The sequence below is a fragment of the Oreochromis aureus genome, linkage group 17 (assembly GCF_013358895.1).
Source record: "Oreochromis aureus strain Israel breed Guangdong linkage group 17, ZZ_aureus, whole genome shotgun sequence".
Lineage (NCBI taxonomy): Eukaryota > Metazoa > Chordata > Actinopteri > Cichliformes > Cichlidae > Oreochromis > Oreochromis aureus.
Genome location: NC_052958.1, coordinates 33,296,266 through 33,322,607, shown reverse-complemented (window position 1 = coordinate 33,322,607; position 26,342 = coordinate 33,296,266). Strand labels below are relative to the sequence as shown.

General features: G+C 40.4%; 1 protein-coding gene across 2 annotated transcripts in view; it reads right to left on the bottom strand.

Annotated features, from left to right (window-relative positions):
- Nucleotides 1-26,342, bottom strand: part of LOC116336354 (collagen alpha-1(XXIV) chain) — an 85,975-nt gene that overhangs the window by 43,338 nt on the left and 16,295 nt on the right. For both annotated transcript variants that reach the window (XM_039600987.1, XM_031760211.2), the window contains exons 4-14: nt 20,848-20,901; nt 18,974-19,027; nt 14,380-14,433; nt 11,958-12,011; nt 9,121-9,165; nt 8,432-8,485; nt 8,213-8,257; nt 6,658-6,711; nt 6,048-6,092; nt 5,163-5,216; nt 4,829-4,873 (exon numbers count right to left, since the gene is read on the bottom strand). In XM_039600987.1, coding sequence (XP_039456921.1) covers nt 4,829-4,873; nt 5,163-5,216; nt 6,048-6,092; nt 6,658-6,711; nt 8,213-8,257; nt 8,432-8,485; nt 9,121-9,165; nt 11,958-12,011; nt 14,380-14,433; nt 18,974-19,027; nt 20,848-20,901 — 558 coding nt within the window. The remainder of the gene's footprint in view (nt 1-4,828; nt 4,874-5,162; nt 5,217-6,047; nt 6,093-6,657; nt 6,712-8,212; nt 8,258-8,431; nt 8,486-9,120; nt 9,166-11,957; nt 12,012-14,379; nt 14,434-18,973; nt 19,028-20,847; nt 20,902-26,342) is intronic.

Here is a 26,342-nt window from a genome sequence, read left to right as displayed (position 1 = left end):
TTTTTTTTCCCTCTAGGCCTAAATATAGTGGAATCAATACCATATTTGCTCTGTAGCAGCAATGTCTGATGCAACCAACAAAAGCATAGTGAATGCAGATGGATACAAAACCAAAATAAAATCCAGAATTTTGCACCACTCGTCTGCAGAAAAGGCCTGAGAGTAATAATGTTACTGAAAAACAAACCTAAAAGAATTAAAGAAACAACCACTAAAAACAATCAATGTGTCGTCTGACCAATATGCACAAAATCAGTAATAAGGATTACAGAATATTGTCTATGTTGCATCATCAAAGACATGTGGCTTAAACTATAAGTCCATCTGGACCCCTTAAGGTCAGTGTTTGATGCTGAGGCTCCGCTGTGGTACCGCAGGAGGACACACACAAATCACATGCCTTCCATCAAAAGAGGCTTTCAACAGTGAACACATGAAAAATGATGCACTGAAAGAAGGGGAAAAGCACAGATAGAAAATGCTCCCCCATTGCCCCCACCCAAAAACTCCAGAGTCCACTGGCCCAGCTGAAACGACGGGGTACATGAACATCAACAACATCCCAGTTTCCTGAAACTGCTGTCAAGATGAAGCCTGTCTGCCAGGTGGTTAAATAATCATCCAAACCGCTATCTGCTCGCTACACAGGGAAGACAACTGGTTCGAGGCTCAATCAAATCCAGATTGCTGCATTCCTGTACATCACGTTTCAACACAACCGTTGTAGCCTCAGAAAGTCCAATTAGACAGAGAAATGTTTCTACACCCAGGACATCATAATCCCATTTAAGCGCACCACTTCAAATGCCTCCGATTCAGATCCAGACAAGATTTAGTGCATTTTAATTTAGACTTGGCCACAAACAGCATGTACCTCTGTTAGCCACACACCAAATCCGATTGGCTACATACCAAAAAAAGGGTTGGACCTCCTCTGGTAGCTTATGTGCTTATGCCGTTAAAGCAATTAATTATGAGAAAGACCTTTGGGTCTCTGTGATCAAGTAGCTCCTGTAGGTGTAACGTGTAGGTGTCCCTTTTTTCACCACGTAGTTTATGTGTAGACAGCTGTTATTACTTGCTACTGCAATGAGACATATACCAATAGCTAATTTCACTGTAACTCCAATGTAACTTTAGCTATAGTCTATAGCAGAAGAATAGATGAGATGGTATGAATCTAAAACCTTAAGCATCTAGTTCCTGACACAATCAAAGTCCAGTATAGCTAAATGACTTTGGTGCAAACTACTGAACTGCAATGCCCATCATTTCCTGTCTGTCTTCAATATCGCTGATTGCTACCTTCATGGACACATTCACAAGTATTTTGAGAGTAAATAGAGTCATTCCTAAAAAAAATAAATAAATTAAAAAAAAAAAAAAAAAAAATGCGGGTAGTATATAAAAACAACAACAAAAAAATGGTGGAAGAATTGTAAAGAAAAAAACAAGGGTATTATTACAACTACTCTGGTCTCCATCTCGCCCTACTGTTTTTCTTTCAGGCTATGAAAAAGTGTCGGGCTGCATCACATTTTGCTGAGTCACACACTGGCAGAGACATCAAGTGCATACCAGAACGAACACTTGCTGTTTATGTTCTCTCTGCGATTACTCGAGTAAAGGTTCTAACCATGTGAAATAGGCTTTTAAATAAATGAGTGAGCACAACGAGAGCCTCAACGGTGTGACTGACAGTGAGATGTGAAAATGAGTTTTAGATGTCAAATTAAAGTTCTTTGCGAGATTCGTCCAGCGTCAAAATCACCCAGCTGGAAAACTGAGTAAATATGATTTATTACATCAAAGGCTGGATTAAAGAGGTGCGGGGATTTGGGCTCTCTAGTATGATTACTCAAAAGTACTCACTGGCCGTAACTTGTCTGAGAACTGCATCAGCTTTAATTATTAATAATTCAGTTCCCTCCTTCTTTTTTGCATTTGAGTAAAAGTAAAAGTATATAAATTGCAAATAACTATCTTATCACTGACTTCATTTGTGCTGTAGCGTTTGACGTTGCTCCGGGTTGTTCCGTCACACAACCTGAAAGTGTTAAAGCGTTCACATCGGAGCTTATGATCAACATCACTGAACACAGTGAAGCGCAGCGCGTCACATACAACTGTGAAGGAACAAAACGTGGTGGCACCTAGATTTAATTTGGTCAGAAATGTAATTTACTGTTTTTCTTTGGTAGGAATTCGTGCAAACTTCAAAAAAGTATTTCTTTGTTAATGAATACTGTTGAAAAGCGTGTTTATTTCCCTTATTTCTTGCCAAGAAGCATTGTTGGCAACAAAGGAATAATCAACAAAACACAAATTTCCTTACTTTTTGTGCTAATTTTAAATAGGCACAGGAAAGGAAAGGAAAGGAAAGGAAAGGAAAGGAAAGGAAAGGAAAGGAAAGGAAAGGAAAGGAAAAAGGAAAGGAAAGCACACTCACACACATGCAAGCGTGTAAATCCGTGTCACATCCTTTTCTTTTTACGCCAAGTGATCTGTGGTCTCTGAATGAGACCTGTCATCAGTTAAACACAGCTGAAGTGCCATGGCTAGCACAACTGATATAATCAAAAGCAACTCGATTTATTTTTGCATAGCACATTTAAAAATCTGTATGATATTGGGTTTGGGTTTTTTTTTTTAAACCAAAACATGTGAAGATAGTGTGTGCATACTTCCTGTCTGGCTGTTTCAGTAGGATCAGTGACTTACAGCCAGTAGCTGAGGTGAATGCTGAGAAATCATTCCTCCAGCTGTGTCTAGCGCCACTCAGTGACCCCTCAAAAATCCCCAATAAATCCAGATACGAGGAACGCAAACCAGTGTAAACGACACTTGAAAGCACGGGACAGGTGCTGTATACAGTTGTATCAGGGTGGCTGACGTGAACATCTGGAAGTAACTATGAATCCAGACAATACTGCATTCTGCAGTAATGGAAAAAAGCTTGTTCTCCTTTAGACCTCTGACAGTCTTTCCTTAATTTAAATGTATTTTAACCTCTTTATTGTAATTCACTTTACAGCAAACAACAATCTCAGCTCCAGTACTCTACACTCAACCTGATATTAGACTAAAAAAAAAAAAGCAGGCAGCTATATATTCTCTTTATTCTCTACACCACAGGTGTCGAACTCCAGGCCTTGAGGGCCGGTGTCCTGCAGGTTTTAGATGTATCCTCGATCCAACACAGCTGATTTAAATGGCTAAATTAGCTCCTCAACATTTCTTGAAGTTCTCCAGAGGCCTGGTAATGAGCTAATCATTTGATTCAGGTGTGTTGATCCAGGGTGATATCTAAAACCTGCAGGACACCGGCCCTCGAGGCCTGGAGTTCGACATCCCTGCTCTACACCATGTCTGCATGTCGTAAGTTTCGCTTTCACTAAGGTTTCCGATGTCTGGCTCTCTTTAACATGTAAGCCTATGTTTACTTGTGAATCTCATCACATTCACATCCTATTTATACGAGTCCCTTACTTATGGCCTTACCAGTGGCTAAAGCATGAACATACATGAACAAAAAGAAACCCACTGACAGTCACCTGGCCTCTATTAAACACAACAAGAGCAGAACGAGACACCAAAGCTGAAAATTTCCTCCACATCAGGCATGAATTAACTTCCTGGATGAAGAAGAGCTCAGAAAAGTAAAACATCCTTCCAAAGATTCCTGGATCCAGATCCTTATCATCTCCAGAAGTTAATCACTTGTGAATTGGGCCAAGCCCCACCTCTGGTGCACTTTTTATGCAAATATGTCAATACCTGTTTGAGTGATCTAGCGGACAAACAAATAAATGAAATGAACCAATCAGATGACCTCCATAGTTGAGGTAGATTTACAGTGTCATGACTCAGGGTCTGATGTTATGGGAAACTGTGTTTAATAGTAACATTTGATTTCTCTTTGTTTTCCTTGCTGTTCTTGTTCTCTGGGTTTCTCTAGGTTTAAAGCTTCAATCCGTGTTCTGTGAATAATCCTTGTTTCAAATTATTGAGTTCCTATTCCTGATTCCATTGTATTACAGTGGGCCTGTATTGTTGTAGTTTTGAATTGTGTTTTCTTGGGTTTCGGCCTCTGTTTTGAGTTTATCAGAGTGCCTTTAGTCCCCTCAGTGGTTTTCTGCTCATTCCGCCTTCAGTCTCTTCTGCCTCTGCTTTAGTGTGAAGTCTCCTTGCTTACATGTTTTTCCTATTTTACTTTGAAAGTCAGCCTTTATTCCCTTGTGCTGCTTTCACTTCCTGTCTTGCCTTGTCTAGTTGTCACCTATTGTTAGATGTCGTCACCTGTGTCCACACCCATCTGTCTTCCCTGGGCACTTCTGATAGTATTTGTAAACTTGCCTCAAGATGTCCGTTCATTTTCTTTGATGTGCATCTCTGATTTCTCTGCATGTCCTTTTTTATTTACTTTTTAAACTTTGGGACTTTTTATACCTGCCTAAATAAAAGTATGTTATCTCATTTCATTCCATTGTTTTTGTGCCTTTCATTCAGGTCACCTCAGCTCCACATATCTTGACATACAATGGAAGAGAACAACAACAGAAAGGTTCACTACTGCCATCAAGAAAACAAAACCAGTATTAAACGATACGGTGAATCTAACCAAGAATCAGCTTGCGACGTGAAAATTCCTAACTACTGTCAGTCGTGAGGCTCATGAGCCAATCCCAATCTAAGCACTAAGACAGACAAGTGGAATAAGACAAAATAGCACAGAGAAAAAACTGAGCCTTGTGAGTAACAGGTCTAAAAACGGACTCACAAATCTAAATCAAACAAAACATGCTGCTGCTAAAAAATACAGACTCACCCTCAGACCAGGAAAGCCACTTATGCCAGTCCCACCAACGGGGCCCTGTGGAGGAACATCGTAAGTACATTTGTCTCACTCTCAAAACAATACAGGAATAACAAAGCATATTTATGTCTGATCATATATCTGATCACAAAAAACCCTAAAAAACTCTCAGTAAAGCTAGGATTATTAATACTTATATAACTGTACATTTTACAGCTGAGTATTATGAGACACTGTCCAGCTGTCCAGCCTCTAATGAGACAGCACAAACAGAAGAAGCCAGAGTTTGAGGAAGACTGAAGTAAGTGTTGGGCATACTGAACAAAAAGCGGGCACGCGTTCTCACCTCATTTCCATCTGGACCAGGAGGCCCCCTCTCCCCAGCATCGCCCATGACACCCTACGGGGCAAATACATCCGCAATTAATTCAAGAAAGTCAGGACTACCATTTCTAACTTTACCCTCAATCTGCAGAGAGTAGCACCCTCACAGAGGTAAGAGAGTAGTGTTTTTTCCTCTGCTTTCTCCATAATGGCTCTGTGCTTTCTGTTGCGCGTGGCATAGCAAACTTTTTTTTTTTTAATTTATTTTACATGTAGCATATAACGTGCAATTTCCCAAATTAATTATTCAAGATTAAGTTCACATGGACATAATGTGCAAAAGCACATTTTTTAATGAGCAAGATTAGCCGGCGTGTTAGCCAGATATCACTGTTCCAAGAAAAAAAAAATTAAATAAAACAGGCACTGGGCTTTTTGCCCGTTTGGCAACTTCAATACAGAGAAGCGAAGGCTTGTTTTTAAAACATTAACTTTTCACAGTGTGCGGGCCCAACCTAGACATTCCATCTGTCTCTGAGTGTAACTTTATTCAAGGCCACCCTGGAACAAACTTGCAGACCCTATGCCAGGATACATGTCATTTGCTATATCTTGAATACTGTATTGTACGTATGTGTACATGTGTAATAGTCCTCTTTGTTCTTTTCTCTCGATGTCCTATCAAACCCGCCTCCTGCTGTTTTAGCACATTCACAACAGCAGGATACAAATGCCCCTCTTTTGGATGCTTCTGGGGTCTGTGTGGATATGCAGTACTGTTATATACTGGCATACTGTATACCTGATGAGTTGGACAGCATCAGTTTTTACCATCTACGTGATGGGCAAAGGTATAGATTTAGGGAACTGTCAACTATGGCAGAAACCAAAATGGATTCATTATTACATGTCTTCCTTTGGGGCCAGGTCTTCCAGCAGGTCCAGGTATGCCCTAGAAAAGAAAAACAAGCAGTTAGATTGCTCACGCAAGTTTTGGACTGAAATTGAAATGACTGGAAAGAGAATTAGAGAGGATATGAGCGTAAGTAACCACAGCTCTTCTAATCTCCCCCCAGTCCATAAAACAAAATAAACCCATAAAATAAGATGCTTAAATTATCCATTAAAGTCGCACAGGTTCTTAATACAGCCTACTTTAAGTGAGGATTTAACAATGCATTTCATCACGTTAAATAAAGTTCTCTTGGCATAAAACAAGCTAATGTGCAAAAGCCACAACAAAACTACAAACACCAGGATTTTCTTCAGATTTTGACCTCTCAAAAATGAAGCAATGTGTTCAGTAATTACTGACTGCCTAAATGGAAAATAATTTTTTCTGTAGCCTAATGATGGGGGAAAAAAGTATAAACAAACAGTAAATCAATGGAGGTGAAAGATAAGACATTCACGGATTTATTAGAGGTAAATAAAAAGAGTACTTTGTGATGGGAAATGTGTCATGTTTATAAAGACTTTGACAAATTGCGCACTGGAAATGAACAAACATCACTCACTTTCTCCCCTTCCAGCCCGGGTGGGCCAGCATCGCCCGGAGGCCCAATGAAACCCTGAAAATGAGAAAAACATCACAACAAAGTAAAAATTCTGTGCTGCATTATATTATGCTTATATTAACTTGTCATTATAAAATAACGACAGCAGAAGAATAGTAGCCTGTCTGGTGCACTGTTCTTTAAATGCCTTCAAATGCACTAATAATATTTCAGCGACAGAGCTGCACATAGTCTTTTATTTTGGAAACTGACTAGATTTCCTTTTCCTGCATCTGACTTTTCTCACTCTGTATCAGATGTGGGTCATGTCCGCTCATCTTGGCTAACACGAATAATTTATTTTGTGCTGATGGCAGCACAAGAAAAAAGATTTGCCACTGAAATCAGTTGATAACAATCAGGACGGTCACAGCTTGAACATCTTTGTCTGGAGTACAGAGCCACCACATGAAAGTGTAATGTTGCAAACCATGAGAATGCCTAATTGGGTAAAAATAGATGACACAGTCAGGGGATTTTTTTTTATCCTTTTAAAATGTAATTCTGGATTTCAAAAACATCTGTGGCCCTGATGCATCCTGAGGGAAACACGGGAGAAATGGCTGGTTTCACTGGCCAAACTCTTCTTTGTTCAAGGTAAATGTAGTTCAGTAACCAGCAAAGTCTGAACAAAGGTTCCTCATCAGTGTTACAATGTGAATTCGAGGAGTTTTCCAGTGAGTAAAAATGCAAACAGGATCAGTACCTGAGACCAATGATCCATTTAATTTTTGTACCAATAACAAAAAAAAACCCCAAATAGGATCTTTAATCTGATTTTAAATCATTAACAGTGTTCTGATATCATAATTGGTCCTGCCTTGCAAGCTAACATACACCAAAAACAAATCTGTTGGAGCCATAAGAAATTAAAAAGTTGGTTTTAGCCTCATTTTTGCAGCCAAACTGTCAAAATACGAGCAAAAACCCTAAAGCTGCATAGTATTTGTACTACAATTCAGACTGGCTGCATTCAGGTTTGTATGTCAGTTAGCATACAACATAATCAGTATTTCCGAGACATCCGTTTTTTGGGGGGTTTTGCATCCCTTTCCACCCTCCCTCATTGCTCAAACATCTTTCTTTTCAGCACATTGTCTGCCTCTGTGGCTCCTTCTCACTCTGCCAGCTTCGGTCCGACACTGTGATCCTAGCTATCCTGTTTCCTGGGACCGCAACGCTCCTCTTAAGTCCATTCTCTAGCTAGCTCATTTGACCCCTTCTGATTTCATCTGTTCCTCTTCTACCCACTGTCTTTCTTCTGTTCTCCTATTTTGGGGCATTTCCCACTGAGGCTTGAGCCTTAGTAAGAAGAACGAGTCAGCCGTCTTGGTGCCAACCTGGAGTGGGGATCAGCCCCCACAAGCAGATTCTCGTGTCAAAACTACAAGTCAGATCCTGATCAGTCACTGTGGAGCCAGCCTGAAACTCTGGTCCTAATCCTTTCAGGAAATGAAAGAGTTCAATGTAGTAATACTAAAGGGAAAAAAAATAGCAGAAAACACCTTATACTTACACGAACACCTTTAGGCCCAGGGCTACCTTGTGGCCCGGCTGAGCCCTACAAAGAAAAACAGGGAGACTTTGTTGACTACAAAGCATGCGATGTGCATAGGTCAGCAGAAAGCAGTGTACATTATTGTGGCTGTGTTCTCTTAGTAAAGTTCTCGATAGAGCAATAAAGGAATCTGCAAGGATTGATGGAGAAACAATTTTTTTGTGTTTTTCACTGCACCTGCCTGCCAGGGTAACCTGCAGCTCCAGCTTCCCCAGGAAGTCCTGGTATGCCCTAAAGTGACGAGAGAGAAAGAGGGAGAGCGAGAGAATGAACAGTGAATAGGGAGATTAGGTGGACGGATAAAGTGAAAGGGGAGAAACGCAGACTTCTAGTAGCAGTGCCAGCTAAGGAATAAAACAAGCACTGTTCATTCCGAACAGCTCCGTCTACTAACTGCACCTTTCAGCACCCCTCCAATACACCCCATCCCTGACTATCTCAATCTGGCTTTTACTTCAGCTCATTGTTCACTGTTATGTGACTCATTCTTGTTATTGTCGTTGTTTGAGAAAGTGAAGAGTTTTAAGCAGGATAAAAAGAGCCATAAAAGGAAGCAGCTACTATAGGGGACAGCTGAAGGACTACCATAACTGGCTTGTCATACACTCATCTTTGAGCATTTTAAATATTTCCCCTGAAAACGCTACGTCCAGATGAACAGAATCAACTTTTGGGGATTTACTTACCTGGATGATTGAGCATGCATCAAGACATCTTGGCATTCGTTCATTTGCATGTGTGTACCAACCCAGTTCCTATTTGTATTTTTGTGACAAAGTACTAGCCAGAATCCAGCTACCTTGACTTTAACACTAGTCAAGTAACGCATGCTGTAGCACAAACCATGCACACAAATAACTACTTACTTGTTCTCCTGGTGGTCCAGGTGGACCCAGATAACCTTTAGGACCCTTAAAAAATAGAATGAAACAAGTACTTTTAGTAAATTTCAACTGAAAGAAAAATGGTAACTAAGAGTAACTAAGCTGCCCTGCTAGCAGCATTAAAAGGCATAAAAGCTAAATGCTGAATTAAGAATATGTACGCCAAATGTGAACTATTAGAGAGCAGTCAATCTAATCAAAATATCATGTTGAGTGTTGAAACAAAACATGAGGATGAAGTCAGGGGATTACCAGCTTCAGCAGGATTCAATACTTGGGAACCATGAATGTATGGGTCAGGTTCAAAGAGTTTAACCAACCACCCCACTGGACAAACCCCAAGCAGTGCACTAAACAAGAAGAGCCAACAGTAAAACTAGAAAAAAGAAGGGTAGTTAATCACTTTGATGAAGTAAAGAAAAAAACAGTGGGATAATAAGAGATGTTATGGATTTCCTGTGGGCAGTTTTTGTGTTACTACTTTAAAATTTCCAAAGTCATAGATAATGCTTTAAACCTGGGTCAGTAACCTTATCCTGACTTTGTATGTCCTGTGTAAACATGGGAAATTATGCAGTTTTGTATCAGTGAAAATAATGGTTCGAGCTTCATGTTTCTGTGGGAAAGTCTGTGGGCAGGGACACTTTTTGGGACTGGCCAAAGGACGTGTGATAAAACAATATATAACAAATCTGTTACATGTGACATCTCTGTTTCAGAAATTTGCTCCTCAAACAGTTTTCTTTCAGTTTGTGCCATCTAGTTTTAACCAGTCTGTGTCCCATTTTACATCAAGACAGTTTATAAAAACATCCACAGCACATTTCTGAGTTCTGTGTGGTTTTAAAACAAAGTGATACAATTAAAACACAAAAAATTTTCATTCTGCAGAAAGTGATTAAAGTGGTTGAGGAAACAGTTTAGTGACTCTGGTCCAAAGCCAGCCCTGGGCTACAGCCAAATCCCGCATTTAGTTAAGTAAGCACGTTTTCTTTGTAAGCTAAACAGGATTTATTGTTGAGTAAATCAGAGCTATTCTCCTCTTAAGCGCTTTATTTTTCCTTTTGACGTGATTATCAACAACAGATGTTTACGGCTACAAAACACAAGGTCAGGGCCAGGTCAGCGTCTTTTTCGGGGAAGAAAGAGGGCTTCTTGAACAGTATCAGTGTCTCTGTCATGTACTTCCGAGGTTGTGACATATGACCTTCACGCCCAATAAAAGGCCCACGCAGGGCTAAAGAGCATAGGCCAGTAATTTCCTCTGAAAATACCTGATGGGCCACAGGGGGTGTGCTGGATGTATTAAGTTTAGCTACTGCAAACACTGATGTGGCCTCTTGGGATTCAAGGTTAAGGCCAACTATGTGGAACCAGATTCAGAATTTCATCAAGAAGCTACCTGTAGACACAGCCATGTGAGGAGCAGGGCCACCCACTATAACAGAACAAATCTACTGTGTTCATGGGTTCATGCCAAGAAAAATCAAACACAACAGCAGCGATGTGTGGCTTTAAGTAAAACTATAAAGCCTAAAGAGAATTTAAGGCTGTCAGTTGATAATTATGTATCAATAATGCTTTTCATTTTACCCGTCACTGCATCTATGAAATTCTCTGTTTTAAAGCATGGCATGACAGTGGATGTCTGGTACCCAAGGCAGTACCGTATCACCCCATTAGAGCACTTCGCTCTCACACTGCAGGTTTACTTGTTGTTCCTAGAATCCAGCTTCCAGTTTGGATTCGCGAGATAGACACTATCTCTACTTTTAAGATTAGGCTTAAAACTTTCCTTTTTGCTAAAGCGTATATCTAGGGCTGGACCAGGTGACCCTGAATCCTCCCTTAGTTATGCTGCAATAGGTGTAGACTGCTGGGGGATTCCCATGATGCACTGAGCATTTCCTTTTCTGTCATCTTTCTCACTCAACATGTGTTAATAGACCTCTCTGTATTGAATCATACTTGTTATTAATCTCTCTCTCTCTCTCTCTCTTCCACAGCATGTCTTTATCCTGTCTTCCTTCTCTCACCCCAACCGGTCGCAGCAGATGTCCCCGCCCCTCCCTCAGCCTGGTTCTGCTGGAGGTTTTTTCCTGTTAAAAGGGAGTTTTTCCTTCCCACTGTCGCCAAGGTGCTTGCTCATAGGGAGTCATATGATTGTTGGGTTTTTTCTCTGAATGTATGATTGTAGGGTCTACCTTACAATATAAAGCGCCTTGAGGCGACTGTTGTTGTGATTTGGCGCTGTATAAATAAAGCTGAACTGAATTGAATTGAAATGGAATATTGCCCATGCTATTGATCCCATGGTCCAGGGAAAGGTGCTTTTCCTCTTTAAGATGACCTCTGACCTTAAACCTTAAAAGCCAGGTTTAGCTTTGAGCAAAGCAGCACTACGTCCTAACAGTCAGTTTCAAGCTCTGACTGAGACTGAGAAGAGGAAGAAACAGGATCGACCTCACATGGTAAGGTAAAGATGTAGGAAAGGAAGATGAGCAAGAAAAGATGGGCTCATATATTTCTTTCTGTTAGATTACAATGAAAATATAAAGACACACAGACTGTAGACGGAGAACTGTGGCAAGCAGTAATGACAGGGGCCACTCTGATTCACCTCAATACAAAGAATTAAAAGGAAACAGTAAATGGTAAAAGTAAGATAAAAGTTGTGGTCCCAGTGATTTTTTTTAAAGAATTATAAAACAACAAAATGACATTGTACAGTACATAAACATGTACTTTTTCACAGATTGAAAGTCTTTTATGCTCTCATTTATTGGTAGCCACAAGCAGTTTTATAGAATAAATGTTACCAGTAAGCCTGGAAATCCATTGGGTCCAGGACGACCTGGAGGTCCTCTATCACCCTAATAAAACAAAGGAAAAAGAAAGCACCGTCATTACTAAATGCCATAAGCAAAAATGTGTTCAACTCAATACTAAAGCTTCATAAAAGCATTACACCAATGAATATTACATGAAAGTGATGCAATGGTTGAAAAAGGAAGTAGCTTTTCTGGTTAAAATGAGAAATGTGGGTGGCCAGAGCAAGCAAAATAGGCAGTGCTTGACCAGTTAGATATAAAATTAGGCATCAGTTAACACCAATGTGAACATGATCGCTCTCCTTACATCTCAGAATAGAGTTCTGTCTCATAAAAAGGATCTTATAGTGCCTGTTCCATCCAGTTGTGGCTGTGGCCGGCTAATCCCTCTGTGTGCTACCTCAGCTGCCACTTGTTAAATCTGTTTTTTCTGTCGTGGATCTGACTGTGTCCTGTTGTCAAGAGCTTGGCCATCTTAGAGGGGAGCAGCATTTTTGGTTTAATCCTGTGCTCGCTCAGAGAAGACTCAGCTTACACTTGTTTGAGTTCAGTTACGATACTGCACACTTGACTTTACACATGCACAAAAAGAGGTAGCAGCGCAAAGTAAACAAGGAAATTACACTGTGATTCATCATTTGGACAGCTGAGTTGTTTCTTGCTAAACATTATTAGCAAGCAGTAAAGCATCTGTTTATTAATCCTCCATCACTTTTACAAGAAAAGCCCACACAGTGAAAATTCAGATTTAATGATACAGAGGAGATCGAAATATTCTTATTTTGATTTTAAAAAACAAATAAAGGGAAGTTGAGTGTGCATATGAGAAATTAACTTGGCTAACAGATTTTAACCAGCATTTTTTCTAATTGTAACACCCCGATTTTTTATATTCACAGTGCATGGTAGTGCAGAGGTCTGTGCGCAATTTGAATGCTTTCTTCTCTTCAGGTGCTTTAGTTTCTTCTCATGGTCCAAAGACATGCATGGGTTATGTTAACAGGCAATCCTACACTGGCTTTAGGCGTGAATGTGAGTGTGAATGATTGTCTGTGTCTCTGTGTTAGCCTTGTGCTAGCCTGGAGACATCCATGGGTTCCTCCTGGTACACAACAATGCTCAGCCTCATCTGGTGAGAGTATGCAGGCAGTTCCTGGCCTCACCTAACCTACATCCAACAGAACATCTCTGGGAAATTATGTTTTAGTCCATCCAAAGCCGCCACGTTCCACCTCAGACTGTCAGGAGCTCAGTGATGCCCTGATGCAGATCAGGGAGGAGATCCCCAGGAAACCACCCATCATGTCATTAGGAGCATGCCCCAGTGTTGTCAAGCATGAATACCAGCATGTAAGGCCATACGGACTAATGAGTATTATTATGAATTGATGCAAAGAGGTTTCTGCAAAATGGACTAGCCTGTTGCATAATTTCTTCACTTTCATTTTCACTAAACTGTCAAGATGCCCATAAATGGACTCTACCCCAGTGCTGCTCACCCTAAATTTGCTTCTGGGCAACAAAAAACATTTCCCTGGTATTTCCAAAATGTTTCCTCAGTGTTTTAAAGACTTCCCAGCATGCCTTTCTTTTGTTGACTCAATTTGAGCAGTGTGAAACAACACTCGGAGCTGCATACATCTTTTAAGTCTCATGGAGGTACAAGAGTGATAACAGCACTGCACTAAGAATGAACTTGAAATTAATACTGGATGAACCCTACAGTTTTGGTCTTAACTGAAAGTTCACATGAATCTGTCTACCCCAGCGAGGATTTAAAGAGAGCTGTGATTCTTTCCTATACAAAGATCCTCAAACTTGAGGGAAGATGGAAACGTTTGGATCTTAATCAGTTCAAGAAATGTAGCAGTGCTTCTCAGGAATATCATTACTGTAATCATGTTTGAAGAGGAAAATGAGACAGAAATGATGATAGACTAAGCAAAGGCCAGCCGTGATGATGTCAGATAAATCCGTGACAATAAAATGACTCAGAAATGCATAAAAAAAGGGCTTTAAAGTCAATGTAGAATGAATTCATTGGGATAAAGAAAACCATACCCTCAAAGTCATTGTTGCAGCACTTGAAAACAAATTTATACTGAAAACACCTCGTAAAATTAAATGAAAAATCTGTTTTTCATCATCCATGAATGAAAACTGTTTAGTATTTTGTGACTTGTCACGGCTTGCTGAATAATCTTTAGTACTCACTCTACTGTATGAACTGTGTCAACATTTTGGGATCATTTCACAACATTACAAAAAAAACAATGAATCCCACATCAAAAACCAAAAGCTGCCAGTAAGTGAAATGGTGGCGGTGATGACTCGTGAGATCATGAGACAAACATAGCAAAGAGCAGAGGGACAGAGAGCCGGACACAGAGACCAGTGGCAGATTCCTCACCTTCTCTCCCGGTGGAGCCTGACCTGGAGACAGCCCAGGGTCTCCCTTTGAACCCTAGAACAGAAACAGGGTCACAAGGTCAGAATGTCAGACACTCAGTGTATTTATAATCTATTGCTGACACGCACATCCAGATATAACCACACCTCAAAAATAGTATACGTAAAGATTCTGATTTTGAGAGGTCCAAAAATAAGTATGCAGAATAAAGCATGCATAACATGCAGCCTGCAGTGCTTGATTACTCGATTTACACTGTATGTTAAAAATGTATGTGAACCCTTAAGGTAGCTGTCAGCCAAAGGCTAAGTGGTGGCAACCAGAAAAACAATATTGGGGGTAAAGGAGTGAGTCTGATGCTAAAGTTGATGCTCATCTCATATAAAAGACATCTGGAAAGGCTTATAACAAAGAATGACTCATTAGATACATTTGGGAAATTTAAAAGTAATTTTAGATCCTAAAAACAGAAAATCAGCTGAAGGAAGGAAGGAAGGAAGGAAGGAAGGAAGGAAGGAAGGAAGGAGCTGATTACCACCTTTTTTCATTGGTCCGCATGCAGCATTTTGTGTGGTATGAAAAAGCAAAGCCAAAAACTTACAGACCTATCCGTATAATAGACACGTATCACCTGTGAGTCTTTGATGGGTTTAATGAAGACGAAAGATACTGTGGCTCTTAGTCTGTTTTACTTAGTTATTTGGTTATTAAAGTGAAAGAAACAGTCGACTCCAAACACACAGCCAAAGCAGGGCTCCCCAGATAGATGATTTCTAGAGAACAGCAATATTGCTTATTAACAGCCAGAGGTCTCATGCCTTTCCTCCCCAGTATGAAACAGATTAAGGTCAGAACATCTTTTCTGTTGTGATTCAACTAAAAATAATATTCTCCAGACAGCAGACAGCCTTAAAGATGCAATGCCAGTAGACTGTCACATTATTTTAGCGCCAATACTTAATCTGACATTCCAACTTGCTGTTGTCACCACTAAAGTGTCCTGGTGAGGAATAGTTAGCTGTTCCTGTGAAGCAGGAGGAACAGCCAATACAATACAACATTTTGCACACTGTAAAAAATATTTGGGTTTGGATACTAAGAAAATGAGTGAGTCAAATATATTTTGTGACAGTTAAACGAATGTGTTTTACATGCATGATGAGCTGAACACGCGTGACAGACCCTCTTTTTTACTTTCACTCTTGTATCTTCTACACATGGGAAGAGACAAACGTACTGAAATGTGGAGGTGAACAGACAGGCACCTAAAGGGAATGTTTCAAAGGGAATGTGGCTTCATTCTAACGTCACAATTTTCCATTATATTTATGTCATGGCTTACTTTGAGGAATGTTTCTGCAGCTGAACTATACCGGAGAGTAAGAGGAGGGACTAAAAGAAAACTGATTCTGAATTGAACCTGTTTGATTGCATTGTGTGATTATTCCAATGACTGGAAACCTACAAACAAAAACAACCAGAAATGGGCATCAGGAAGGTCATTCCAGAGTCTTATTGGCAGTATCTCTAAAGAAATGCAGATTCCAAAATCAAACAATTGTACACAAGTAAAACTCCTCAGGGTAGCTCAAGCCCTGCTATGAACTGGAAACTCCTGGAACACCAGTGTCACTGTCCACAGCGAAGTGAGTTTTACATCGCAATAGACTGAAAGGCGACTGACATCTTCAAGCATGACTGAGACTTGCTGCTGCCCACATGGAGAAGGCAGATACCTTCCAGAGAAATGTTTTAGGTGACACAAACTTTGAGCGATTTGTCCACAGTGGAACGGCCTTCCTACAGCCCTGGCCTCAACCTTATTGAACATTTGTAGACTGTGCTTAAAAGCAAGTCTGTGCCATGAAAACAACTACTGCAAAAAAACGTGGTCAAATATCCAGCCAGGATTATGCCACAACTTCTTAATGGCTACAAAAAGGATCTGGTTAATCTGCAACTTGCTAAGGCACATTTAATCCAATAATAGTGAGGGTGCCGCTATACTTTTTACAGAAAATCCAAAATAAATTCAAACTTGAGCAGCAATTTTTTTTTTCCAGAATTTCAAGATTTTGTACAGTCATTCCACCCTGGGAAAAGAACTTAAAAAACAAAAAACAACACGACATCCATTCCCACAATTGTTGGATGTAAACCTTTGACCACAACTGCGTAAGTACCTCTCCATGAATCCGTTTGTGAAAATGTACTAATTTATCAAAAGGAAAACACAAAGTGAATTCGAGTGTGTTACAGTTCAGGTTTTGCTTTTTTCCTCCAATTGTCTTTTTGAATATTGTTCCCTTCTGTACACATGATATCTTTATTTTAGTCTTCTCTTTGCATAAGTAACCTATTTAAATGTGACTGGTATTCATTGTTTGCTAATAATAGACTGATGAGTGCCACATAAATGATGGTTGTGCCACTCATCACAACTTGGTTCAGAAGGAAAAGAAAATCATTTAAACATTTTGGTAAATCCCATTTTTTACATTTTTCTTATCCGTCTACTCTCACTGCAAATAAAGATTACCTGCCTGTGTTTTTCAGCATCATATTTCTGTAGTTTTGACTGACACCCAATGAGGCATACAAAGGCTAAGCGGGTGAGAGAACAGAAATCCTGCCATACCATAAAACCAGTTCCTTCCTGTTTAAAAAACAGTCGGCTGAGCATAAAGTCGACAGCCTGACAGGCTTTTTCAGGTTAAGGGCTTATCTTTATAACATTACAGATTAGGCTTCAAAAATGTAAGATTGGCTCAGCGTCAGTAACCATATTCCCAGTGTCCTAGAAACAAAACACATTTCAACAAGAGATGTTTTCCAAAACTGAGACAAAGAGGTTCTCAGTCGCTTCCCTGCCTCCGCAAAGGGTTTCAGGGGCTGAGAATGACTCACTGACCGGTCACTATGGTATTAGATACTCTTTTATTTTTCCACATGAGTGTGGGAGTAAACGCTGATAGAACAGAAAGCCGGCAGGTGGCCTGCCGTTGCATAATAGCTGATCAGTGGACCTTAGCCAAATCTCAGCGTCTCAGCAAGGTCAGAGGTGATACAGAATAAATCCACCTTTCTGTGCTGTTTCAACAATCAAGGAAGAAAAACAACATTTGGTAGTCTCATAAATAAAATTCTTCTCTCCGTGTACTAACAAAGTGAAGAGGCATTCGCTTGGCGGAAAGTTTGGCAATCAGCGATAAGGAGGGAAGGGTAGGACAACCACTTATGCTTCGGTTCACTCCTGTAGCGGGAGTGTTTGTTGATTGATTGCTTGGTCTTGGCAGCCACTCTGTGGGTAGATAGTAAGGAATACCGCCACCACAAACATCTGCATGGCGCTGCCCACATTCTCGCTCAGCCTTACTGATGTTTTTGGTCCTAAGCTGGGGAAAAAGCGTAGCAGTGATGCTTTCTGTCAGATTTTTTTTCCCCCTTTTTATATGAAATCAGTGCTATGGTTAATGATCCAGGACTGGCACAATTATGCCCTGTGGTTAAAGCCAAGGTAATAACGATCTAAGCTAAGGGTATCATTTAAACAAACAACCGCCTTTGTCTCCTCCTGGTGCACGGTGTCAATATACTGGCCTGCTATTATCATGCTTGCCTACATCTGGCTGTGTTTAATTCCTCTTGCACACGCTCTCTTCTCTTCAGGGAACAACACGTCAGTCGCTATAATTGATGCCATTTGCTATATAGTAAAAACTTTAACTACGGAAGAGTAAATTTCCATAAGTTTGCAGGATTTCTCAGATAACTCAGCCACTTAGTGGCATCACTGCTGATGTGTTTGATTGATTTAATGTTCAAACAGGCAAAGCGCAGACTCTATCTAACAACTGTGTACAACTATCCTTTAAAAACAAACTCTTGACATGCCTCTAACTGAACTAGCCATTATGTCAAGAAACGCTGTGTGTGGCCTTGTCAGGAGAAGACAGCATGAATGCAGGACGCCGCACTGATGAATAGCATGATTAGATCTATTGCCAATAAGAATTAAAAAAAAAACAAAAAAACATGGCAGGTTGAGTGTATTTATACAGTTTTTCGGTATAACTGTCTTCTCAATGCATTTTACACTATAACCCACATGCACTGATGGTGCGTTAAAGCCAATTCCTCATTTCAGTAGTTTCCTAAAGTACACTTTGAAAAGTCGACTAAAACAGCGAAATCAGATCACTGAGCTTCTGATTAATTTACATCCCACACTATTTCCTTATCCATAGCCACAGCCAATGGATTCAGCACCCCAACTACTAGAGCAGTGACGACATGGTTATCAAAACCCACTAATGTGACAAGTCCTTTTCAAACAAACCAGCACTTAGCCACTTCTTTACAAAACAGGGTGACTAAAAGCATATGGCTAGATCTTTTTAATGAAAGAGTGTGAAAGCGGAGCATAACTGAACAACATCCCTGGCTGTGTGTTGGGTTCAGTGGTGCCCCATGTGGCTGTGAGGAGACGTTCTCTACACCCATAGGGAGTGTACTAGCCAGAACTCTGTGTGGTACTCTCACAGAGTGCTGTTTATACACCCCACTCCTTCTCCTATTGGAGAATACCACTCACCTTGGGTCCAGGTGGTCCAGGCTGTCCTGGGTTTCCATGTGGACCAGGGGGACCCTGGAACAGACACAGGAGAGAAACGTCAAATTGCTGTGCATTGCTGTCAACAGCTCAATTTGAGATGAGTTCAGAACAGCTACATGTTCCCCAGCAATTTAAAATAAAAGTGATGAAACAAGAAAGTTGCACAGAGATATTGCTGTTTCCTCAGAAGTGAACACACCATTAGGTTTAAAATGAACAAAAAACTCTATTCTATCACATTTGCCCTCAGTGCAAATCAGTAATTCATGGAACCAAAGAGTTATGCAACCACATGTGCTTAAAGCTACATGTGCACAGTTAAATGCACACTCGCACATCCACCATAAATGCACTGCATTCCTCCACATCTGTACCCCTGCTGCTTACCAGGCTTTTCTGCACTACAACAAAAGCTAAAAAAGAAGCTCCAGCTTTTCAGTGCTGTGCCTATTGTCTTTTGAATGAACTAAGGTCCACCTTAAAGAACAAATGGAATTAATTTCTCTGATGGCACAAACATTAGATTCTCTTACTGCAACTCAGCAAGACAAAAGCTGCTATGATAATCATCACCTCTTCCCCCCAGCACAGATTTGTTATAAGATACAATATCATCTTTCTGCACAAACACATCTGAGTGCTAATATGACATTAGCACTCATATACAGTTGCCTCTTGCACTTGCAGGCATGATAGTTCACACTAGTTGAAAGCACTGACAACAACATCAGCAATATCTGTAATTCGTTATCCCATGTCGTCATGTCAAAGAGTTTATGTGACGGGGGACGGTTCTGGACCGCAAAGTCCATTATCCTGTGCAGATACAGCAGAGATACAGTTAGAGTGCGCTGCCCTCAGCTTTCCAACACAATGATCCAAAGCCTCATCCTGTTTCTACTTTCAGACTTAGCCTGCAGGGTTATAAGTATGCTCTATACCAGCCATGTGTTTTACAAACCTGTAATAGGAGACATGTTTAACTGAATGCCACCTCTTAGGGTCTACCAGCCTGTCTGTCTTTCTTTAAGGATGCTTTCATGCTGTTAAAATGCAGACTTAAGTTAAAATCTTCCCTTCAAGTGGAATCAGTCCACTGGCGTAACAGCAATGCCAAAACTGAGGCTCAGGCAAAACAGTACCAAGTCCTATGACGTAGTTGTGAACCTTCCTCATCTTTTGCTCCAACTAACATGATGCCATCTGACATAATGCTTCAACAGCTTGGAGAGCTATAAACTCCTGTATGTGAGTGTTACATATTGCCTCTTTGTGACATCTGAAATACTGTGACTAAACTCAGAGAGGAACTCATGTACACATAGGCACATAAGTATATCCACAGAGGCCCGCTCGCCTAAATAAACTAACATGGTTTTACCACATTAATAATCAATGTATTGGCGCTGAAACTCGGGAGTCATTGCTTGATGTGGTTAAGAAGCAGGTGCTGAAATCTACAAGTAATCAACTTAATTGTGCTGAATGTTTTCTTTAAGTGCAGCCGGTATTTCCACTCCATCAGTTAAATTAGCCATGATGACACATCTCCGCATGGTCGAGCAAAGACGGGACTGAAGTTATTCTTATTTACGACTTATTTATACCTTCCGTCCGACACTAAAAATAAAATGCGCCTTGTTCTGTTTAAAAGATGCCTCCAGGGCCTGTGGCGTGATTGCGGCGTTGCATCATCAGCCTTAACAGATGTATACAAAGTAGTCTTGAGATCAGAGTGGATTTAATCACGCTAACCACAACACTGTCTGTCAGCACTGCTTTCCTGACGGTCGCAGATGTGGTGGTGACTAGCAGAAAAGTACATGAAGAGTGATTTTGCATAGATTACTCACCCGAGAGCCTCTTTTTCCTGGAGGACCAGGTAAACCAGGGGGACCAGGAGGACCCTAAACCAGAAAGACAGAGGGATGTGGAAAGGAAGGAGATATAGATAGAGACAGAGAAGGGGGGAAAAAAAGATGTGCGTTAATGGCAAGCAATAACATGTAGTTCACTGTCTAGGCCTCTGCAATGATGAGTTTAGGCTGTATTTATGTAGGAGCTGCAAAGTTTAAAGAAAAGAGTCAAATGTTTGCATCTACAAGCCCAATCAAGAAAGTCCTGATCAAGTAAAGCAAGTTACATTCTCATTATTAGACAGACACCGGTGTTCTCCGACTAGCCTATTCCTAACCACCATCCAATATATGTATAATGTATACAGGGCTAAACAGCATTGAATGGTAAATGGTAAATGGCCTGTATTTATATAGCGCTTTACTAGTCCCTAAGGACCCCAAAGCGCTTTACATATCCAGTCATTCACCCATTCACACACACATTCACACACTGGTAATGGCAAGCTACGTTGTAGCCACAGCCACCCTGGGGCGCACTGACAGAGGCGAGGCTGCCGGACACTGGCGCCACCGGGCCCTCTGACCACCACCAGTAGGCAAAGGGTGAAGTGTCTTGCCCAAGGACACAACGACCGAGACTGTCCGAGCCGGGGCTCAAACCTGCAATCTTCCGATTACAAGGCGAACTCCCAACTCTTAAGCCACGATCGCCCCAATGGGCCAAAATGGAAGCAGAACCACAAATTCTGCCTGTGCTGAGAAATCAAGAAGTTAATAAGAAACATAAACATGTGCATTCAGTCCTAGTCTAAGCAACAAATGTAATTAAGGATATCATAGGAAGATATTTTATCATTCAAGGTTTTGTTTTGTTGGAAACTTAGTGAGCTCATACAGTCCAAATGTAGATCCAGCTTTTTCTTTTCTGTATTTATTTGGTTGTTCATTTATTTAAAAAAAATGTGCTCTCTCAACATTCTCATACATCCTGTTATTAAATGCTTCACATTATATGCCAAATGTGTGGAAAGGAGTTTTAGAAAATATAAGTAGAAACCAGAAAATCTATACCTAGGTGACAAATGACCACATGATATCACCTGCCAAGTTAGGCCTAGGTCTGGCCTTTGACTGGATCATTGAATCACCTTCATTCTTTTTTTCACCATTATGTTGTAGACTTGCTGCTGTGCTTGGCATCATTGTCCTGTTATGACCCAGTTTGGCTCAGGCTGTCTAACAGATGGCCCCACAGTTGACTAGAATACTTTGGCATACAGAGGTCTTCAAGGTCAAATCATTGACTGCAAGGTCCCCAGCATTCACCGTCTCCTCCACCGTGCTGACAGTCTGTATAACATGTTTGTGCTGATTTGCTGTGTTTGATTCACACCAAATGTGGCGCTGTTAGTCTTGGCCAAGCATCTCCACTTTGGCCTCTTCTGTCCAAAGGACATCGTTCCAGGATTCTTCTGGTTTATTCAAACACATCTTTGCAAACTCCAGCTGTGCTGCCATGTTCGTTTTAGAAATAAGAGACTTTGCCTTGAACAAGCTGTACTTGCTCAGTCCTTTTCTTTTTTTTTTTCTTTTTTTTTTTTTTATAACCATGAAATTTAACATGTTAACTGGCACCTCTGGTGTCTGAGATGTAGCTTTTGGGTTTTTTGCAGTTTCTCTGAGCATTACATGGTCAGGCCATGAGGTGAACTTGCTGGAACATGGGGAAGATTGCGGCCTTGTGTAGTCTTGAAAGCTCGAGACCAGCAGACTGCCAAAACCTCTGCTTTTCTGCTAAAGATGCACACACTTGCAGATAATCGATCAATCAAGCACATTTGATTAGCAGCACCTAGCTGCTACTTTCCATCTATGGAAGCAGTAAGGGTTTACTTAGTTTTTAACAGGGCTGTGTGCCAGACACTAAATGCACTCTGTTTAGCTGTGTAGAAAGATTAAAATGTTTTGGGAAAAGGTCAGAGTCACATGTAAGAAATACTTTTACACCATTTACTTCTCTCACCAAAACAATGTCAATATTCCCAAAACTAGATGATAAGACTGACTGTTTACTGTTCAGTGTTTTTAGGGCGCTCTGGAGCATCCCTTGTCAGAGAAGTAGATGGGCAGAGAGGGATACATAAATAAAGAAACAGCTGTTTGTTCCTCCAGACTCCCACATACAGAGACATGGAAAGTGTGAGCACACCACCGCCTTCGCCACAACAACAGGGCCTAAAGAAACGGAGGCACTGATCGACTAAAATGACTGTATTCAAATGCTTCATCTGTGCTGCCAAGATAGGGGTCAAATATTCAACAGTGTCCAGTGAAAAGGTCAATTTTCTTGAAAGTTGAAGGGCAAAATGAATCTTATTTTGAAGAAATCTTTTTAACTGCTGCACTGCGTGCGATAAAGTTGAGTTGATTCACACAAACCAATGTACATCGTTTACACACAGCAACTTACTTTCAAAGGGGAAAGAGGAAATTAATGAGTGAATTTCCCTCCAGTCCTGTATTTTACTTTTTATTGGCTGTATTTCAGTGAAAACAATTTTTTATATGTATTTGTGTATGTGTTTGTTATAGTTTATGCAAGTCTGTTGTTTATACTGCTGTCTTTCTTGGCCAGGACACTCTTATAAAAGAAAATTTGAATCTTAAAGAGTCATTTTTTTTCCTGAATAAATAAAGTTATAATAAATGAATAAATAAAATAAATAAAAATTTGGTGAGATTCTTTTAATGTCCTGAGACTCGAGTTCTTGTTTTGGGATTGTTTTTTTTTTAATTTCTAAGAGCTATATGGGATAAGCTGGACCTGATAAATACAAAAACCAAGCATCAGCTATGATTTCAACTTTCAAATATTTCAATATTAACACTTGGAATAGCTGAGGCAAAAAAAATGTATAAAGAGACATTGGACACAACCAGTGACCTGTTCAGGCCAATCAAACACATGAAAGCAGCAGAGTATAACAGTATTTCAGTGTTTTACATTGCAATACCGTATAAACATAAAGACACCAAATATCGATATCTTATACATGCAGCAAATATAAAGTGTACATTTAATCAGACCACCAGATGGTGCTGTTGAGTGCTGTTTTTCTAGAGAGGTCAGCCGGTGACGATCAGCATGTGGGGCCAAGTTAGCAAACCAGAGATGTAGGCAGAAAGAAATGATAAAAGCACATTGCCATTTAAACATATACCGTATTTTTCGGACCATAAGGCGCACCGGATTATAAGGCGCATTAAGCGAAACAAAACAGTCAGATAGGTCAAACTTGACTCAACTCATTCTTCTTGCTTCCTCTACTTCCGTACCATTGTGTCGTTAATGTTGAATTCTCTCGCAGCTGCTCTATTCCCATGTTGTTGCAGTATATTAATGACTAACCTCGTATTGTGGATGGATTATCTCAGTTGTTCTGCTGACTTAAGTTTGGTCCGTTTACAGCATCCTGCCATGAGATTGCATTTGTCCCAAAGTGGAACAAAGTAAGCATTCATCCTCCAGCTTTACTGGGTTTATGTTATGCTAACATAGCTGTGTCGCTAGCGATCGCGTAGCTCATCATTATATACCAGCTAGTCCAACTTCAGTAACCCTACAAACGTCACTGCTGTTTAGTTTTCTGTCTTCATTTATGTTGGAAGTGATAGCAGAGCTATATGTTTTAATTTTTCCACAAATCTCTCAGAATATGCAATGTCATGTTTAGGGGAAACTAGCAAGCTAACTTCCTGATAACTTCTAACTCCATTAAGTTTAATAAATTCTGTTTTCATTGATGCCTGGTAGTTAAACTTAATAGTTACACCTGGTAGCGCAGCAACACTGATTATTTTATTAACGATGAGAGAATTTAGAGAGTTTTTAACTCTCAGTGATGCCGCAGTCTTCGTTTGACTTTGGGACCTGAGTTTGACCCGGGTTACTCCGCGAGGCTCCTGACTATGGTAGCCGTAATGCTCCAGCAATCCATCAAACTTCGTAGCTTACCAAAGTCGTACTAAAACATTTTTGAGAGATTTTTGAGCGCCGTGTACCACATAAAATCGGTTTGGGGTCAGTAGCACAACCAGAATTCATACATAAGGTGCACTGAATTATAAGGCCCACTGTCGATTTTTTTTTTTAAAATTAAAGGATTATAAGTGCGCCTTATAGCCTGAAAAATACAGTGAAGGGTTTTTTTAATTTATTTTTTTTAGCAAAGCCGGGACAAAGGAGATGGATATGACACCTGGGATTTGCAAGGACGTTTGTATGGAAGTAAAATACTCTGGGAATACTGGAATAAAAAGGTTTATCTCATGCAACATCATCTTAAGGTCGTAGGCAAAGAGTAGCAAAACTAACAGTGATTTAGCTCAGCCAAAAGTCCAGCCAACCCCGTGGCCCACTTAACTAAACAAAGCTACATCCTAATTCAGAACAAGCTACAAAAACAATGCAGTCCATAGCCTACTCCATGCGCAACAACCCGCATCCATACCATGCTGCAGAAAGCCTTGTTACGTGCTCATGACACCCAAGCTCTACAGAGAAGTGAAGCGTAAAGCTGATGAAAATCCGAGTATAGTAGTCAGGACCACATTAACTTCCGACACGTGCTGTGGAGTTCAATGTTATATGTTACTATATTAGCTCATTATCTCACAGAGGACTGGCAATCTACGTCTCATCTTCAAATGACATCTAAGAGCAGAGTAGTCCAAACTTGCATAACTCAAACTGAAACAACTGCAAACTCCTTATCTTCTCAAATGCTTTTATTGTCAGTGAAAAACTTGGTTTCCCTTTTGAAACTTCAGAGAACACTAGAAGTGATAAGCTCCCATCAGTCCTCCCATCAGCTTGGGCGTGACATTTGCAGTGGGGTCAACCTACTCATAATGTTGTGTCATAAAATTTGGGCCAATATCAAAGCAGTGAGTCATTTTAAATTGGTTTTTTTTTTGTCACTGTGAGTAAAAGAAATCATATACATCATATTATAGACAAAGGGGAAATACGACACGCTTTCTTCTGGTGTATCTTTGCTTGTTTTGAATTTTCTTAATGAAAAAAGTGCAAAAATGCGAAAGCACAAATTAAATAGGCCGCCTGTACTCATCCAGTTATGTGGCTGAAAAACTGTGAAATACTTCCCTTTGAGGAAACAGGCCAGCTTGTCTTCAAGTTCAAACAAAGAACTAGCCACTGACCTTCAGCTGACCCAGCATTCAAAACATGCCTGCATCTAAGCGGTCAAAGTAGCCAAGACACACAAACTGTCAAAGATAACAGCACCGAAGGACAAACATTGTGGCTAATTAAACATTTTTTGCCAAAATACGATCCGCTGGAAAAAGCCCTGTGGCTTAAACTGTGTCATGTTCACAATGCTCGATTATGCCTCCAAAAAATGATTTTCCCATAGAACTAAAGTGCATCTTTAATTCTGTTTTAAGGGAATTGTAGTTTCTCTCCA